The 16,258-nt window shown below is 44.9% G+C and overlaps 1 protein-coding gene across 2 annotated transcripts; it reads right to left on the bottom strand.

The window, feature by feature from the left end:
• Positions 1 to 6,047: 6,047 nt before the first annotated feature.
• Positions 6,048 to 15,923, bottom strand: PRXL2C (peroxiredoxin like 2C). 2 transcript variants are annotated; one of them, XM_079791462.1, is made up of 6 exons: positions 15,631 to 15,923; positions 15,219 to 15,287; positions 14,134 to 14,187; positions 13,861 to 13,966; positions 9,647 to 9,778; positions 6,048 to 6,992 (listed from the first exon to the last, which is right to left on the bottom strand). In XM_079791462.1, the coding sequence occupies exons 1-6, from the start codon at positions 15,856 to 15,858 to the stop codon at positions 6,865 to 6,867; spliced, it is 717 nt and encodes a 238-aa protein (XP_079647588.1). In that variant the 5' UTR covers positions 15,859 to 15,923; the 3' UTR covers positions 6,048 to 6,864. The 2 variants fall into 2 exon arrangements, with proteins under 2 accessions (XP_079647588.1, XP_079647589.1); XM_079791463.1 differs by lacking the exon at positions 9,647 to 9,778.
• Positions 15,924 to 16,258: the final 335 nt, after the last annotated feature.

Genomic DNA, 16,258 nt, shown 5'->3' with positions numbered 1-16,258 from the left:
CCCATTCTTGCACTGTTGTAGCCCATTCTTGCACTGTTGTAGCCCATTCTTGCACTGCTGTAGCCCATTCTTGCACTGCTGTAGCCCATTCTTGCACTGCTGTAGCCCATTCTTGCACTGTTGCAGCCCATTCTTGCACTGTTGTAGCCCATTCTTACACTGTTGTAGCCCATTCTTGCACTGCTGTAGCCCATTCTTACACTGCTGTAGCCCATTCTTACACTGTTGTAGCCCATTCTTGCACTGCTGTAGCCCATTCTTGCACTGCTGTAGCCCATTCTTGCACTGCTGTAGCCCATTCTTACACTGCTGTAGCCCATTCTTGCACTGTTGTAGCCCATTCTTACACTGTTGTAGCCCATTCTTGCACTGCTGTAGCCCATTCTTACACTGTTGTAGCCCATTCTTACACTGTTGTAGCCCATTCTTACACTGCTGTAGCCCATTCTTACACTGTTGTAGCCCATTTTGCACTGCTGTAGCCCATTCTTACACTGCTGTAGCCCATTCTTGCACTGTTGTAGCCCATTCTTGCACTGCTGTAGCCCATTCTTGCACTGTTGCAGCCCATTCTTGCACTGCTGTAGCCCATTCTTACACTGCTGTAGCCCATTCTTGCACTGCTGTAGCCCATTCTTGCACTGCTGTAGCCCATTCTTGCACTGCTGTAGCCCATTCTTGCACTGCTGCAGCCCATTCTTGCACTGCTGTAGCCCATTCTTGCACTGCTGTAGCCCATTCTTACACTGCTGTAGCCCATTCTTGCACTGCTGTAGCCCATTCTTGCACTGTTGCAGCCCATTCTTGCACTGTTGTAGCCCATTCTTACACTGTTGTAGCCCATTCTTGCACTGCTGTAGCCCATTCTTGCACTGCTGTAGCCCATTCTTACACAGCTGTAGCCCATTCTTGCACTGTTGTAGCCCATTCTTGCACTGTTGTAGCCCATTCTTACACTGTTGTAGCCCATTCTTGCACTGCTGTAGCCCATTCTTGCACTGTTGTAGCCCATTCTTGCACTGTTGTAGCCCATTCTTACACTGTTGTAGCCCATTCTTGCACTGCTGTAGCCCATTCTTGCACTGCTGTAGCCCATTCTTACACTGCTGTAGCCCATTCTTGCACTGCTGTAGCCCATTCTTGCACTGTTGTAGCCCATTCTTACACTGTTGTAGCCCATTCTTGCACTGCTGTAGCCCATTCTTACACTGCTGTAGCCCATTCTTACACTGTTGTAGCCCATTCTTGCACTGCTGTAGCCCATTCTTGCACTGCTGTAGCCCATTCTTGCACTGCTGTAGCCCATTCTTGCACTGCTGTAGCCCATTCTTACACTGCTGTAGCCCATTCTTGCACTGTTGTAGCCCATTCTTACACTGCTGTAGCCCATTCTTGCACTGCTGTAGCCCATTCTTACACTGTTGTAGCCCATTCTTACACTGTTGTAGCCCATTCTTACACTGCTGTAGCCCATTCTTACACTGTTGTAGCCCATTCTTGCACTGCTGTAGCCCATTCTTGCACTGCTGTAGCCCATTCTTACACTGCTGTAGCCCATTCTTGCACTGTTGTAGCCCATTCTTACACTGTTGTAGCCCATTCTTGCACTGCTGTAGCCCATTCTTACACTGTTGTAGCCCATTCTTACACTGTTGTAGCCCATTCTTGCACTGCTGTAGCCCATTCTTACACTGCTGTACCCCATTCTTACACTGCTGTACCCCATTCTTACACTGCTGTAGCCCATTCTTACACTGCTGTACCCCATTCTTACACTGCTGTACCCCATTCTTACACTGCTGTAGCCCATTCTTGCACTGCTGTAGCCCATTCTTGCACTGTTGTAGCCCATTCTTACACTGCTGTAGCCCATTCTTACACTGCTGTAGCCCATTCTTACACTGTTGTAGCCCATTCTTACACTGTTGTAGCCCATTCTTGCACTGCTGTAGCCCATTCTTACACTGCTGTACCCCATTCTTACACTGCTGTACCCCATTCTTACACTGCTGTAGCCCATTCTTGCACTGCTGTAGCCCATTCTTGCACTGTTGTAGCCCATTCTTGCACTGCTGTAGCCCATTCTTACACTGCTGTAGCCCATTCTTACACTGCTGTAGCCCATTCTTACACTGCTGTAGCCCATTCTTGCACTGTTGTAGCCCATTCTTACACTGCTGTAGCCCATTCTTACACTGCTGTAGCCCATTCTTACACTGCTGTAGCCCATTCTTGCACTGTTGTAGCCCATTCTTACACTGTTGCAGCCCATTCTTGCACTGCTGTAGCCCATTCTTACACTGCTGTAGCCCATTCTTGCACTGTTGTAGCCCATTCTTACACTGTTGTAGCCCATTCTTGCACTGCTGTAGCCCATTCTTACACTGCTGTAGCCCATTCTTACACTGTTGTAGCCCATTCTTGCACTGCTGTAGCCCATTCTTGCACTGCTGTAGCCCATTCTTGCACTGCTGTAGCCCATTCTTGCACTGCTGTAGCCCATTCTTACACTGCTGTAGCCCATTCTTACACTGCTGTAGCCCATTCTTACACTGCTGTAGCCCATTCTTGCACTGCTGTAGCCCATTCTTACACTGTTGTAGCCCATTCTTGCACTGCTGTAGCCCATTCTTGCACTGTTGCAGCCCATTCTTGCACTGCTGTAGCCCATTCTTGCACTGTTGTAGCCCTTAGGCATAAGTCACAGGTTGTACTTTATGACATAGCCTTTAACTCTCCACTGCAAGGCCTTGGAGTTGGCCAAGGACTAGCCTTCTCTAATTCCTGGGATGGGCACAATCCGAAGGGCAGCCCATGGCATCAGTGCATGCTCCTCAGCCTAGTGTCAGCCTGCTGGAGTTCTTCACTTTCTTACGAACTCAGCTTTAAAAATGATGTTGTTTCTTCTCTGTAAAATGAGGATGATGATAATAACAATTCTATAAAGCTAATATATGTAAAGCATTTGAAATAGTATCTGTCAAATAATTAGCACCATATAAGTGTTAGATGTTATTCTTTTACCCAGTATTCTATGTACTTATTGCAGGAAGGTTTTAAGATATTTTGAATCCAGTATATTATTGGATGTGGAGCATCCTATATAATAAAAGCCTAATATGCTAAGTGTCCGGTCAACAGGTCAGCCATTCAACCAAAGCGTAATATGCTAATGATATGCTAGGGCTACTCAACTGCTCACTATGATGTGCACTAACCACCAGGGGGCAGATGCTCCGACCGGTAGGTGAGCTTGCTGCTGGGGTCCTGCCAATGAGGACTGAGCGAGATGAGACGGGCCAGACACACCCTGGAGCCCTTCCGCAGTCCCTCCCTGGCTTACCAATTTCCTGTGTCTCTCCCTGGCCCTGATCATGCACTGGTGGGGTCCCTCAGCCTGGCCTGCGCCCTCTCGCAATTCAGGCTGAGGGACTCCCTGCCCCCCGCCCCCCCGAGTGCACGAATTTCGTGCATTGGGCCTCTAGTGCTTATATATTTTATAACACCTATTGTAAGTTTAAACATTTGTTTGGGTAGGCAGTTTACCACTGTATTGTAAATGTAACTATACCTCCCTAAAGTCACATAAAGAACATTTATATATTTTAGAAAAAATGTGTACATTTGTAAGTATATAAACTTTGTGTAAGCTATGACTCCGCAGTTTTAAGTCTAAAATCAGCAAAGGGATCTGGGTTACCACCAGTCTTTCCTTACTATAAAACATAGTACAAAATTGCTTAATTTTCAATTTTATGAGCAATTTTATTTTTATTAAGAACATGATTGTGCATGTATATGTACATGAAAATAATTCAAATATTGGATACTTTAAGTATATATTTTTGTGTGACTTCATATGCTAGGTAAAATAAATTGTAAATTCAATGCAGTATTATACTTGCTAATAATTACCAATATAGGACGGGGCAAAAGTAGGTTTACAGTTGTGAGTATACAAAACAGAGTTTATTATTTGTTAATTATTGTATTCTTTTCCATATGAGTAACTATAAACCCCTCCTTTTGCTCCACCCTGTATTTTGACTTTGAGATAATTTTTATCAGAATTTCTGGGATACTTCATATTAAGATTCTAGAAAAAATAAAGGATGACAATCCACTAAATAAAAGCAATTTGGGGGTAAGAAATGGAAGCTGTCTAGAAAGTAAACAAATCACAGTATATGTTTAAGTTATAAAGTATTTTTAGTTTAAACAATTTTTTCCTTTTTTTTTTTTTAATTGTTGTTAATCCTTACCTGAGGATCTCTTTTCCACTGGTTTTTAGAGAGAGTGGAAGGGAGGGAGAGGGAGAGAGAGACATCAATGTGAGAGAGACAAATTGACTAGTTGCCTTCCTCATGCACTCTGACTGGGGCCAAGGATTGAACCTGCATCCCAGGTATGTGCCCTTGACCAGGAATCAAACTCGCCACCCTCGGTGCTTTAACCACTTAGCAAACCAGCCAGGGCTAAGCAATTCTTAAAATTCCCTTAAAAAAAAAAAAAGCATGTCCACCATATTTTAAATATGTATCTTAAATATCTAAAATATATTTTTCTCGCCGAAACCGGTGTGGCTCAGTGGATAGAGTATCGGCCTGCGGACTGAAGGGTCCCGGGTTCGATTCCAGTCAAGGGCATGTACCTTGGTTGCGGGCACATTCCCAGTAGGGGGTGTGCAGGAGGCGGCTGATCGATGTTTCTCTCTCATCGATGTTTCTAACTCTCTATCCCTCTCCTTTCCTCTCTGTCAAAAATCAATAAAATATATTTAAAAAAAAATAAGAAAATAAAATATATTTTTCTCCCCCCGCCCCTCCCCAAAAGAAATCCTGAGGGATGAATTTCTGAGGTCTCCATTCATATGTAGGAACTTGAATTTAATGGCAAGGCACTATGAATAACAGGGAACAATGAACTATTCAATAAGTATTCTGGACCAATGCTCACTATAGAGAAAATAAAATTAAATCCCTATCTCAGAGCACACACAAAGTAAATCTCACATGTATTAAAGACCAAATGTGGAAGAGAAGTGTAAAATTTTAAAAAGAACACAGAAGAATATTTTTGTATAGAGAGAGAGTTCTCACATAAAACAAAAATACCCATAAATCATAAAGGGAAAACTTCACGATATTAAAATTAAACCTGGCAAATACTACAGCACATTCCAACCAAGTGGGAAGACAAGCTGCAGACCGAGCGGAGATGTCTGCAGTGCCTGTTCCTGACACACAGTCAGGGTCCAGGATGTGCACAGATTTACAGACCAGTAAGGAAAAGTCAAACGACCCAGGAGAAAACTGAAATGGATGTGAATGGGTGATCCACAGTGAAATGAGCTGAATATCCAAAAGCTTATGGACAGATGCTCAACTCCAGTGATAATCAGAGTTGCCCCCACCCCCAAAAAAAGTCCCAGTGAAGTGGATAGTGTGTGTGGGTGACAAGGTGCTTGGAATGGACTATAGGAAAGGTGTGGTTTGCCTTATTTCCTCCGAGTAGAGCAATTGCGATAGAAATATATGGCCTTGCAGCCTATATAATGGCACCGTTGAGAACCTGGAGCTTGTTGCGTAGGAATATACTATCCTTCATGTAATTTTTAAAGACCTTTCCCTGGCCAAAAAATGAAAAACTCACTATGAAATAGTTGGGAAATATAGAACAGTGTGAAAAAGAAAATAAATCCTGCCATACAGAGATACCTACAAGCAAGATTCTGGTGTGTTGCCCTGGCTGGCGTTGCTCAGTGGTTAGAGGGTCATCCCAGGCACCAGAGGGTCTTGGGTTTGATTCCCAGTCGAGGACACATACCTGTGTTGCAGGTTTGCTCCCCAGGCCTGGTTGGTTGGGCACATGCGGGAGGCAACCAATCTATGTGTCTATCTCACATTGATATTTCTCTTTCTCTCTCTCTCTCTCTCTCTCTCTCTCTCTCTCTCTCTCTCTCTCTCTCTCTCTCCCTCCCTCCCTCCTCCTCCTCCTCCTCCTCCTCCTCCTCCTCCCTTTCTTCCACTCTAGCTAAAAAAGCAATGGAAAAATATCCTCGGGTCAGGCTTAAAACAATAAATTTTTAAAAGATTCTGTTTCTTTTTTTCTAAGCATACAAAAATATAAATACATATAAAAATGTGATTATGTTATATAATAGGTAAGAATTTAATATCCTTTTTTTACTTTTTCCACTGGATAAAACTGTGTTGAATTGCTTAACTTTCCCCTTATATGTTCTTCATAAGGATTTATGCTTTTATGGCCCCCCCCCCCCCCAAAAAAAAAACCTTTCATTGAATGGATATATAAGAATATAAGATAAAGAATAGTATTTACTATTTTATGGCTTTTAAAATTTTATTTTGGCTCTAGCCAGTTTGGCTCCGGTAATAGAGCATTGGCCCACAGACTGAAGGGTTGCAGGTTCAATTCCGGTCAAGGGCACATACTTCAGTTGCAGGCTCGATCCCCGCCCAGGGTCAGGGTGCATGCGGGAGGCAACCAATCTATGTGTCTCTCTCAATTGATGTTTCTCTCTCTCTTTCTTTCCCCTTCCATACTACTCTCTCTGGAAATCAATGGAGAAAATATTCTCAAGTGAGGAGTAACAAAGAAAAAACACAAAAAAGTTGTATTTTGTATAAATAAAATTTTGTTTAAAACTTTAAAAGCCATAAAATTATAAATATACATCACATTTTTGACAATCAATGCCTCTCAGCATGTGGTTCAACTGGTACATGTCTCTATGTTTTCAGAACTCCTCAAAGGCTGACAAAGTAGACACTACACAAGGATATACACTCCGACATTTCACACCACATCGCGAGGGTCCGTCTGAAAGTGGCAGTCTGTCTGTCACACATGGATAACTGAAGGTCTGCCTGTGAAGTCCACCTGCTGGACTCCCACAAGCTGTAAAACAGAGTTGATGGGTTTGTGATCCAATCTATTCCTGTCACGGTGTATAAAATGGATGTAGTGACCTAGAAGACAATAAGAATAAAGGCAGAGGTTGGCATACATTATTACCTATTGGATTTATTGCTTACTAGAATCAAGGACGCTTGTCAACTTTTAATTAGTCCACAGGAAAAAATTAATCACCCAGAGTACATTATATTCAATGTGTAGTACCATAATAATTTTAAAAGGATATGTTTAAATAAGAGTGATACTTAATGTTTATGAGATCCAAGGGGCACGATTCTTAAATTATGACCTCCTATTAGGTTATAATTAAATAAAATATCCTGTCAAACAGGCAGAAAATGGAACTGACATAGATAGCAAGCTGGAAAATCACATCTGTTTCTTAAATGTAATAATGGAATAAATCACTCGCTTAAAAAATTCACTCCCAAATACTGATTTAATAGGCTGTCTGCACATTGGCCAGTGTAACTCGGTTGATTGGGCATTATCCTGTGCACTGAAAGATTGCCCATACTATTCCCGGTCAGGGCACAGACCAGGGTTTCAGGCTCAGTAATGGGAGTACAGGGTAGCCATTGATATTTCACTCTCACATCTATATTTCTCTCTCTATTCCTCTCTCTCTAAAAATAAAAAAAGATATTTTTCTTTTCACTTTGCAAGTATCTTTTTATTTTTTTGTTATTTTTATTTATTAAAAATTTTTAATGTTGACATTATTGTAGGTGTTCCCCTCCTTTGTACATCTTCACCCACCCCCAATAAAAAATATTTTTTAAAAAGGCTATATGCATTATAACTGTAGACCAAAAGGAGCTGAAAATAAGGACATTAAGACAATCAGTTAGGATACACTTAGATGTCCACAATTCTTTTACTGCTCAAATATAAGTAAGTCATAATTTATAGTCCAGTTCTGTTTACTTATATTCTTGGGCTCAAGATGAGAATTTTAACTTAAAACAGTAGATTAAGGAAACATTATTAGAGGCATGTTTTCTGCATTGTACTTATCTGCTGTCTCTAGTCATCACTATAGATTTAATATCATAAACTGGCTTATTATCAAATAATACAAAAAAGGCAAATGAACTACTGGCTTAACCATGATATAGATGTGTATAAATACACACACCCGGCTTTCTCCTTAGAGGAGCTCTATTTCCTCCAGGAGGTGGTATCAAAATCTCCTAGTAAGTGGGTTCCCAACTTGGACACAGATGACACTCTCGCTGCGCCCTCCATCCCGACACAACTGAACGTGTGGTCCGGTGGCACCGAGACGTGGAGGTGAGGGGCTCAGAAAAACACCGTCCAATCTGAGGATGGAAACCAGTCCATCGGAAATGTGGCTAATGCTGTTCCGGGCGAATTACAGGACCCCATAAAACATGGCTGCTTCTCGCGGGTCTAACTGGTGTACACTCGAGAGGGAAAGGGAGTTTAAGTAACAGAGTTTAGCTTGTTGTAGTGTTCCACACGCAACAGGCCCAAAAGTCATAATGTTTGGTCAAAATCCTCTCTAAGTTCCTTCTAGCTATCGGGAATGGATTAAAGTAAATGCAAATTATATAACTCTTAGAAGCTACACTCACTAACGTGGACCATTTTAAAGAGGAAGAAGAACCCAGAAAAACAGTTTACAGCTGCTTTTTGGCACTGTCAGTGAGTGTTTGTCCCTGACTCAGTCCTGGGAGGTGGCAGAGATTCACACTCAACCACTGAGCAGAGTGGGGCCAAAGGAGTTTCAGGTGCTCCGAACTGGCCAATAAAGCCACGGAAAGCATGTGGCTTTTATGATTGTTAGTGAATGAGCTGTCCCTGGGGCCGACGTGCTTTCTGAACTGAGCAAATCTCCTTGTTTTGTTAGAGAGAACTACCTAGATTGACTCATCTATTGACCCAAAAAAAGTGCTTGATGACTTTCTCCTATTTGGAATGTTCACTTCCATTGAACTTCTTTTTTTTGTTTGTTTCAATCCTCACTCAAGGATATGTTTTTATTTTTTTTAAATGCTTTTATTGACTTTCAGAGAGAGGAAGGAAGAGGGAGAGATAGGAACAGTTATGATGAGAGAGAATTATCAATTGGCTGCCAGTTGGGGATAGAGCTCAAAACCTGGGCGTGTGCCCTGACCTGGAATTGAACCACAACCCCCAGGTTCATGGGTCCACGCTCAACCACTGAGCCACATCGGTGAGACCAAGGATATTTTTTTATTGATTTGAGAGAGAGAGAAATATCAATGTGAAAGGGAAACATCCATCAGTTGCCTCCCATACACACACCGGCCAGGGATAGAACCCGCAACTAGGTATGTGCCCTGACCAGATATCTAACCCGCAACCCTTTGGTGTACAGGATGTCGCTCCAATCAACGGAGCCACCTGGCCAGAGCATCCATTGAATTTTTTTCAAGTGTTATAGCCACATACAGTCCACCAAACCACCGCTGACTTCCTGTCGCAAATACCTGAAAACCCTCGGGCCTGGAATGATGGGCACATTACATCCAATGGACAGACATCAAAATATACACACGCCTTTGAAAACACAAGGGGTCCCCTGAGAAAGCACAGCATCCTGACTGCCACAATGTCAAGCTGCCCATTTTCACGTGGTCGCTATTTTACGAAGAAAGCAGGTAGCCCCTGGACTTCTAAAGCACATGAAGTGTCCTCAGGCCTGGGCTTTGATGCTTACCTGGACCTAAAACGAGGGTCCCACCTTGCTGAACTGGATCTCCTTGAAAATCAAAAAGCGGGCCGGTCACCGCCCGCCACAGGCTCCAAATGCTTCCTGAGAGTATGTTTGACTTTATATGGGGGCTCGGTCCTGAAATATTAGAAAGTGTCTTTAGATGCTATCATTTTATATTCGATTAGATATTAAAGAGGTAACGTTACTCCTCTTTCTTGTGTGTCATCTTAACTTCCGACTTGTCTATTTTTCCTTCAAAGAACCGTTTCTCAGCCTTCCACTACTGATGCTTCAGACGAGAGCATTCCTTGTCCTGTGCAATGTAGGGTGCTTAGCAGCACCCTTGCCCTCTACACCCACTAGATGACATGGCACCCACTACCCACCAAGTTGTGACGACTAAAAATTCTCCAGAATGTCAAATGTCCCTGGGGGCAAAAGTGTCCCTGGTTGAGGATATCTTTTAAAAAAAAAATTTATTTGTTGACTTTAGAGAGGAAGGGAGGGAGGAAGGGAAAGAAGGGAGGGAGAGCGAGAGCGAGAGAGAGAGAGAGAGAGAGAGAGAGAGAGAGAAAGAGAGAGAGAGAGAGAGAGAGAAAGAGAGATTGTTCCACTTACTCATGCATTCATTGGTTGATTCTTGTATGTGCCCTGACCAGAGATCGAACCTGCAACTTTGGCATGTGGGGACGATGCTCTCACCAGCTGAGCTACCCAACCTGGGCGAATTGCCTGATTTCTTAATATTCCCAGAAGCTTGTTATTTTCCTCCATCTCATGAACTCCTCTATTTCTTTCATGTTTACATTAGAATGCAGTCATCTTACCAAGAAACAAACACAGGTGCATTCACTTGGAGACATGGGGAAAAGACTAAATTTTACTATTTTATAGGATTCTTCACCTACAATAAATATTCAGAAATCCAAACTATCTCCTCCTGTCCAAGAAGAGGTCATTTGATAATTCTGAAATGTTAGAACTTCAACTGAAGAAGATTTCACAGCCTAGAATTTAACAGTCTCTGCTGAGAAGCACACTCCTTGGGAGGCAACCAATGGATGTGTGTCTGTCACATCGATGTTTCTCTCCCTCTCCCCCTCCCTTCCACTCTCTCTAAAATCAATGGGAAAAAATGTCCTCACTTCTCAGGTGAGGATTAAAATAATAACAATAAAATAAATTTATAGCTGTATAGTATTATTTAGTGTGTTGATCTCAAGGAGGACTATTTTGAGACTGAGATTTATACTGTTTCAGGAAGGAACTTTTAAAAATTATTTTATAAGAACCTAATATTTTCTGTTTGGGAATACAGTACTTTAACACAAGTCAAAGAGGCTTAAAATATGTGACTATCCCCTCTCTTATAATCACAAGGATATATTTTGTCTAGAATTCAAATCCTTATCTTTGTTGTGGCAATGCATGGTGAGGTGCTACTGAAGTGAAACTCACAGTTTACATCTAAAGTGCTAAGTGAGACAGAGACCATTCACACACTGAGACTCCGTTGCAGAACCGGAAATCAGCCTATCAAAGAGTAAGTCCACACTGGCACTGCTGAAATTTCCTACACTAAAGAGAGAAAAAGCGCGAACTCAGTGTTTATGCCAGCTCACCAACAGCTTTAGTAAAGTTTAAGTTGCTTTCTTTAAAAACATTAGAAATGGGTCATGTTAACTCGCTCATAAATAGCTCCCCAATCCGTCCCCTCCTGCCAGCCACCCCTAGGACTTGAGGCCTGTCATTGCTTTCCCGCCCTTCATTACAACCTTCTCACTAATTTCACTGCCTCTGGTGGTGGGTTCCAATTCCTCCTCCACCCTGGATTGTGACTGTGTCATACCTTGTCCACTTTAAGTACTTGTACAAGCCCCACCCGCACACTGCCTCCAGACCAGACCCGAACTCCTTGGCATGTCACCCCATACTCGGCATGAATTGGCCACAACCTGTCCTTGGCTCACCCCAATTCCCAAACTGCCTTATAGACTCTGGCCAGATGCAGGGACCTGCACTTCCCTAAGAGTGAGCTTAGCCTGGCCGGTGTGGCTCAGGGGATTGAGCTTCCTCCCATGCACCAAGAGGTCACTGGGTCCATTCCTGCAAACTGACTGGGTCCTGTCATGAAAGCTATGCCTGGGTTGGGGGCTTGATCCCTGTAGGGGGCGTGCAGGAGGCAGCCAATCAATGTTTCTATATCTCACTCCCTCTCTCTTTCTCTCTCTCAAAAAAAAAAAAAAAAATCAATAAAAACCTATTTAAAAAGTGAGCTTAGACGCCACCTCCTCTGAGAAGCCTTCCCAGATACACTCTCCCCCCGCTTTTCTGGCACAGGTATCCCCAGCACATGCTTTCCTCTCTTACAAACCCTTCACCTGATCGGAATGAGCTGTTTGCTTCTGGCTCTCAGAGTAGAGGATGTGCCGGGAGGGCAGGGCTGTGTCTGTCATCTACCACCACCTCCCGGAGCGCTCAGCACAGTGGTTATCACTAGCGAGAGCTCAATAATGTTTGTGGAGATGAATGATCTGAGTTCGAGTTCTCTTACTGGCATCTCAGAGCCAAGTTCTTCCCACCTAAACCGCAGATTAGCAGCTCACCTGGAGCTGACTAAGCTCTATTAATTATAAAGAATTGTGCTAAGGGCAGGGAATGTGGACCACATAATGGTGAATAAAACATCAAACTCTTCACCTAACTACACTCCCAGCCACTTTACGCGCAATAGCTAAGTATACAAGGAAGTACAAGGTGCTGTTAAAATACAGCGAGGGAGCATTTACTCCTGCTCGAAGAGCTATTAAGAGCCCCTTTGAGTTGGGCTTCAAATGAAACCAAGATTTCATCAATGAAAGGACATAAACCAAAGTCATGAAGATAAGGTATCTATATATATAAAACCCTAACATGCAAATAGACCGAATGGCGCAACAACTGAACCACCGAACAACCAGTCGCTATGATGTGCATTGACCACCAGGGGGCACGCGTGAAACATGGTGGGCATTGGCCGTGGTGGGATGGTGTAGCAGGTGAGCGGGGACACCAGACCAAGATGGGGCACCGGTCGCTATCATCAGGGTGAGCCTCTGGTGGTTACTGAAAATTCTTTGCTCCCACGTGCCGTGGTCCCACCAGGTGCTCACATCTGCTGTCAGCACCGACCCCGCTCGCACCCGCTGCTGGCACCCACTGCCAGCACACAGCGCCGGCCTCAATTGCTCGGCACCATCAGCAGGTGTGTGTGGCAGCTGCTCGCCCCAATTGCCTCTGAAGGGCTTCTCCACCTCCCCCTGCTCCTGAGGGGTGATCGGGGCATCCACCACTCACACCTGCTGACGGCGCCGGCTCAGCTTGCACCCGCTGCTGGCACCAACCCCAATTGCTCCGCGCCATTGGCGGGTCTGAGCAGAGTCAGCACTGTCAGCGCGTGGGAGATGTGGTGGCAGGAGCGGGGCTGCTGGCAGACGGGGGACGGGGGCTGCAGCGGGAGGAGCTGGGGGGCGCAGAGGATGGGCTGAGACTCACCCCTGTGCCCACCACAGCCTCGCGGCCCACAGTTCCTTTCAAAGTGCATGAATTCGTGCACTGGGCCCCTAGTAAAAGTATATTAGCTTAAGCAATAATTTTCTTTTAATCATAAAAGTAAAATGTACTCATTTTAAAAACACATAAAAGACATTTTTCTCACTTCCATTAGTTGGGGTTAGCACTGCAATATCTTTTTTTTAAAATATATTTTATTGATTTTTTACAGAGAGGGAGAGGGAATAGAGAGCTAGAAATGTCAATAAGAGAGAAACATCAATCAGCTGCCTCTTGCACACCCCCTACTGGGGATGTGCCCACAACCAAGGTACATGCCCTTGACCGGAATCGAACCTGGGACCCTCCAGTCCGCAGGCTGACGCTCTATCCACTGAGCCAAACCGGTTTCGGCTGCAATATCTTTTAAAATCTTTTTCATCACACACACACACACACACCTATACCCACATTACAGATCTTTATGTTTAGTACTTCGCAGCTTTCCATGTCATTACACCCCCAGAAAGGAATCTTTTAGGGTCTGGTGTATCTGGACTGCTTACAGGAATCATAAAAAACAGTCTGAATTATTAACTTACCATTTATTCCCCTAAGCATATAGATTCAAATGTAAAAATACATCATCAGTGTTTTCTATTTGAGACATGTCATGTGTAAGTTACCTGAGGATGTAACTTCTTCACCTCTTTTCATTCCCAATCTTTTGTAAATTTCTCTCTCAGGATCAACGTAGATTTCATGACAATACCCAGTCAGTTTGCAGAAAGGCTACAAAAAGAGAATATGTGGGATCTTTATAAGAAAAAAATGAGAGAAAAATAATTATAGTCTAACTTAATTTCAATAAATATAACCTACACTTAGTGGTTCAAATCATATTCTTGCTATGTCTGTTAGTTTTAATCTGTTAATTTTTCAACTTGTTATACATTTACCTCAATATGATGGTAGGATGACTGTCCAATCACTATAAGGGTGACATCTGCTTCCTTTAGGAGAAAAAAACACACATGTAAATACTATTAGAAATTATGTTTCCTAAAACTTCCCCTTATCCATTCCATTCCAAAACCATCTCTATAAGCTTCTGGAAGAATGGAATAAATGGGAAAAGTGTGTGAGTCAAAGCAAAGAAATGTATGGTAAAATGTTTCATTCTGATGATCTTTTGCTAAGTAAGAACTTTAATATAGTCAATAATTCTCTACACTCCTCTCAAAAGTGTACTTCAAAAAAGAATAGTCCTACAGTTATCTGGGTGGTGTCCTACGTACCCAAAGGCTGTGGGCTCAGTCCCCGCTAGGGGGCATGCAGGAGGCAGCCTATTGATGTTTCACTCTCACATGAGGTTTCTCTCTCTCCCTCTCCCTTCCCCTCTCTCTAAAACAAATCAATAAAAATATTTTAGCAAAGAATAAAAATGATTAAAGTAGTATTATTCAATCAGTTTTATTTTTTCACATCCCAATGGTAAGGTCTGGGGAACATAGATCTGAGTTTTACAAAGGCTGCCCAATGGCTTCACTCGAAAGCTCACCTGGGGACAAATCTCTATGTATGTGCCTGACGAAAAACACATGTGTTTGGTTGTCACAGGTATATGGAATGTGTACGCCATTACAAATACAATTTTTCACCTTTAAGATATATTAGTATTTTCCTATAATGAACAACTATGTGGTGTTTTTATTACAAAATTAAGGAAAGAAATCTCAGTAATTGCCAGCATTTGTGTTTTTGGTCATTGTCATTCAACATTTGTGAATAGGCAGGTTACTAGGTAACATCAAAAGTATTACTGCGGTTAGCATGTTTATAAGCTGCAGTAACCAATATATGAAAACAGGAATAGATCTCTAATGCGTCCTTCCTTTTAGGAGGTGCTGGGAGGTGCGGGAAGGTGATAACCTGGGTCTCAGGCAGCTCCTCACCGACCCCCACTGCACTGCTTATAAATGTGGGTGACTTGCACAGGGTCCCCTGAGGCAGGCACGCTGCTGTTCACTCTCAGGAAACTTACTTGTAAGAAACTCTTGGGGATTTTGGCTAGATCTTCCACGTACTCCTTGCAGGTGTAACACAGGAAATGCTGAAACCCCAACCGGCAAAAAGAACAAGTTAGCGACGGACACCCTCCGGGTTCCGCAAAGACCAAGTGCTTCGTTTCGCACGACGCTAACCCAGCACCCCCGTTGGGTGGAAAAGGGTATCGCGGCGCCCGAAGCGCTTTAAAGCTGGGCCGCACCCCGTCCCCGCGAGGCCTCCTCGCTGCGGAGACAAGGGCCTCGGCTAGCGCGTTCCGGGCGCCCCTAGTGGGCGGCCACGGGAACGGCCGGGCGGAATCCGCCTTCGACCCGACCCTCCGGGGCCCCGAAGTGTCTCCCAGCTGCGGGCGAGGTCCCTGCCCAGGTCGCCCCGCCGCCCGCGCTCACCCGCACGAAGACCACGACGGCCCGGCGCTCCCGGAACAGCGCGCCGAACGGCACCCGCCTTCCGCTCGAGTCCAGCACGGGAAGCTCGGCCACGGCGTCGGCCAGTGGTTGCCCGCGCGCGGGGCCGCTCGGGACCAGGGCAGCAGCGGCGGGGCAGCTCGGAACCGGGACTGTGGCGGTGCGGCCGCTGACCTGCCGCGTGATCGGGGCCAGGGCCGGCGCGGCCATCGCGTCCTGACTTCGCGGGCCCGAGTGGGTGGGACACACAGGCGCCGAGGTGGGCGCCAGGGTCACGGGGAGGCGGGGCTCCGCGGAGGGCGGGGCTCAGCGGAAGGGGGTCTTGGGGAGGTGGGGCTTTGGGAGGCGGGGCTTGTGGGGGCGGTGCTTGTGGGGGCGGTGCTTGGAGGCGGTGCTTGGAGGCGGTGCTTGTGGGGGCGGTGCTTGGGGCGGGGCTTGTGGAGGCGGTGCTTGTGGGGCGGTGCTTGTGGGGGCGGTGCTTGGAGGCGGTGCTTGGAGGCGGTGCTTGTGGAGGCGGTGCTTGTGGAGGCGGGGCTTGTGGAGGCGGGGCTTGGGGGAGGCGGGGCTTGTGGAGGCGCAGGGCGCGGGGGAAGCGGGCTGCGCAGAGTGC

The sequence above is a fragment of the Cnephaeus nilssonii genome (assembly GCF_951640355.1).
Source record: "Cnephaeus nilssonii genome assembly, chromosome: 14".
In the NCBI taxonomy this organism is placed as follows: Eukaryota; Metazoa; Chordata; class Mammalia; order Chiroptera; family Vespertilionidae; genus Cnephaeus; species Cnephaeus nilssonii.
This window is presented reverse-complemented; position numbering and strand designations above follow the sequence as displayed.